The 3225-nt window shown below is 48.6% G+C and overlaps 1 protein-coding gene across 2 annotated transcripts in view; it reads right to left on the bottom strand.

Annotated features, from left to right (window-relative positions):
- Positions 1-1078: 1078 nt before the first annotated feature.
- RAD50 (RAD50 double strand break repair protein) overlaps positions 1079-3225 on the bottom strand; it is a 136451-nt gene continuing 134304 nt past the window's right edge. For both annotated transcript variants that reach the window (XM_034655995.1, XM_002912954.4), the window contains 2 exons: positions 2769-2902; positions 1079-1427 (listed from right to left, as the gene is read on the bottom strand). In XM_034655995.1, the coding sequence (XP_034511886.1) occupies positions 1241-1427; positions 2769-2902 (321 nt within the window). In that variant the 3' untranslated portion in view covers positions 1079-1240. The remainder of the gene's footprint in view (positions 1428-2768; positions 2903-3225) is intronic.

Below are 3225 nucleotides of genomic sequence, written 5' to 3'. Positions count from 1 at the left end.
CAGGGCCCGCCAGGACGATCCCGGCTCACGACCCGCACCTGCCATCGCACCTGCCGAGGCCATTTTGCCCCATGAGGGAACATTCACAGGCTCTAGGGACTAGGGCTTTGCCATCTTTGGAGGCGAGCTTAGGACCTCACGGCTTCTTTCCACACCCTGGCTGAGAATGCCTGCCTGCGCCGGATCTCAGTAGTTACAGACGGCACAAGACTAGTTGTGCCACATGACTGAGAGAAACATAAAACTCCACGGTCTCACTCAAAAGTGTGTGACTTGGCAGCACTCTGTGAGTAATGCTTGGGAAGAGCTTCCCGGTGTCAGCTGGCAATCCCAGGAACAAGGTGGGACTGGACTTTCGTTAGAAATGACATCTGGAATGAGTGAGTCCTCCTCTGCCAGGTCTGGTTGGACCCCACCGGGAGGGGGCTGGCACTTGGTGAGTCTGGCTCGCCTTCCACGCCGGCATGCACACTGGACGAACAGTCAGGACTGATGGTGAAGCAGAGGTGATACACAGGACAGATGCAGAGAGGGACAGACTTCATGATGGCAGATCATGCCCCAAGCCAAGGGTGGCCTGCTCTTGCTCAGAGCTTTCCAAAGGTGGATGTGCACAGTGGAGAACTCGTCTGTCCGGGGAGAGCCCCAAGTTTGGATGGCTCCCGGCAGGGATATGTGGGGGAGGAAAGATGGTAGGTCCTGAATTACAGGATGATTATTTAAGGTTCCTTCAAACCCTGATGCCCCATGTGGCTACTGTGAATTTTACTTGGGGAAACTGAGTCCCAGTGAGGGATGTCACTTCTGGATTTATAAAGTTAGGAACAGAATGAAATATTAAAACCTCTTCATTTCTGATCATCTTCAGATATGAATGCTAATAACTCAAATTATCAAGACAGTGAGAACCTACTTCTGAAAAGTGGAAGCTGAGTGAAGGAACCTCAGGTACCGGGAAGCATTCATTTCAGCTGGGAAGGGAAGCAGGGGAGTGGAGCAGCTGTGCTGCTACTGAGCCCCCAAGCCTGTCAGAGGCTGCCTACGGGGGGGGGGCTGAAGTTCAGGAAACCAGTCCAAATTTCATGTGAAACAACTTTAATGATGGTAGAACCTCTCAGACGTTCAAAATCCTAGACGCAAAGCTCCTCTGAGAGGACAGCTTTTCCTGCTGACTCCGTGGATACCAGAAATAAGCAGTTGCCTCAAGACTTGTGTTTCCAAGGCAAAATCCTGATTATTTTTAATGAACATAAGAACCCAGGGAGCTAACACTACATTTCACAATCTCTGAGCACTGATCAATGTTCTTCTTAATCCTGTAGAATTTCTCCACATATTCGGAACGGCCTAAGAGCTCCACAAAATCTTCATCGTGAGTGATGACCAGAAGCTGGAAGTTACGCTGCTGTGAGCGACTCTTGATTATCCTGAAACAGTGTATTTAGAATGTTTTATTACTAGAGAGCACAAATAATCCTTTCCTTTATATAAAAAGCCACTGAGAACTCTGTCAGACACATGACACAATGTGATGAGCGGGGCCTCTGCCAGCCCTGGAGGAACCTGGAGAGGGGTCGGGGGGATCTAGGCCTGCAAATCCGCCAAGTAGGAGTCCTGTCTCCTCTCCAGACAGTGCAGCTGCCTGAAGTGATTCTTCACCGAGGTCTGACACAGGCACTGGTAAGAATACATGATGTCGGTTCTCACAGAACACCAAGTCCTTCTTACTAAAACAGGTAGAAATGTTTTACTTAATTTTCCTTAATATCTGTGCTGTTCAATTTTAGGAGTCTGACTTATTCCTTTGGGGTTTTTGTGACCTGTTACTAATTCTCTCTGGGAGAAAAAAAAAAAAAAAAAAAGACCAACTACAGGCAAGGGAAATTACATTTGCAAGCCCCGCTGTCTTCTTAGGAGCTGGGGCTACTTAGAATTCTGCCACCGCCAGTCACTAGATGCATCATTAGTATGACACACAGGAGGCCTGAGTGGGTGTACTGGGAACATTTTTGCTCATTATCTACATGCTGAGGTAACTAGCTAGGAGACTGAAATCAGGCTATTTCTTTTAATCATTTATTTATCCCTGCTTGCAGCTGGATGCACTTACGTTTCAAAAGTAGTAGCCCTTACGTGCTGGCACACAAGACTGCTGACTGAGAGATGGCTGAGGAAGGGGTCCCCTCCCTGCTATCCTCTCTGCCAGAAAGACTGTATCTGGAGCCAGAGTACCCAAAACAGCTTCTCTAGCTTGGAAAAGGTGCCTTTCCTCTGCCAGCACAGTCTTTCAGCAACAGGTGCCTATCCCTGGAGCCTGGACCAAGGGCATGTGAATGTGGCAAAGGTGTGTGCAATTTTACTTTCTACTTAACCACTATTACACGTTGTAAGAGCCGTCATTCCTCACAGTGCTGGGGAGATGGGCCAAAATCCACTGTTAGCACCTACAACTGTCTGAGCAGGGCGTGCTGAGTCCTCTACGTGACATGTGGGCGCCGCTGGGGGTTTACAGAAAAACCAAACCAAGCCAGGAAACCCTTCGGTTTCCCTATGAACACACGTGGGGAGATGCAGGATGTGTCTGGGACTGCGGTGCGGCACCTGGTTCTTTCTCAAGCAGCTGAAGAATTACTATCAAAGGTAATGCCTAAGGTTTGCCACCAACCAGCTTCCCCAAGGAAGACACATGTAGAGAGGGTTTTCACCATAGTTTTTAAAGTGAGATAAGGAGTTCTATCATAACCTGCCCCCAAACTGCAGATACTTACTCAACGAGAGCGTGTGCAAGAGACTCAATGTTTTCTCGGTCAAGGTTTGTGGTTGGCTCATCCAGGGCAAGGATGCCACAGTTCAAGCAGAACGTTTCAGCCAAGGCCAAGCGAATGATGAGGGAGGCTAACACCTGGAATAACGCACCAGAGTTGAGCTGTACCGCACAGACCCTTTCCTCATTCACTTAAAGGAAAGCAGGCAGACCCGGCCTAATGTCTGTGTCAGGGAAAGGAAGCAATGTCGTGGGCTCACTGGCCTTAGGTAAATCATTGCTCTTTTATCTGGGAGAGCCTGGCACTCTCACCAGACTCTTAAACTCTTCCAGAAGGTGACATTATCTCCACCTGTCATGGGCAGTGCAGTGAAATGCTAGAAGCAATGGTGATCTTCACTATCCCCAAATACACACAAATCTTGTCAGCTGTACTGAAACTTGAAGGCACAGGTTTTTTT

The sequence above is a fragment of the Ailuropoda melanoleuca genome, chromosome 3 (genome assembly GCF_002007445.2).
Source record: "Ailuropoda melanoleuca isolate Jingjing chromosome 3, ASM200744v2, whole genome shotgun sequence".
Taxonomy (NCBI): domain Eukaryota; kingdom Metazoa; phylum Chordata; class Mammalia; order Carnivora; family Ursidae; genus Ailuropoda; species Ailuropoda melanoleuca.
Note: the sequence above shows the minus strand (reverse complement) of the source record. Positions and strands in the feature narration are given on the sequence as shown.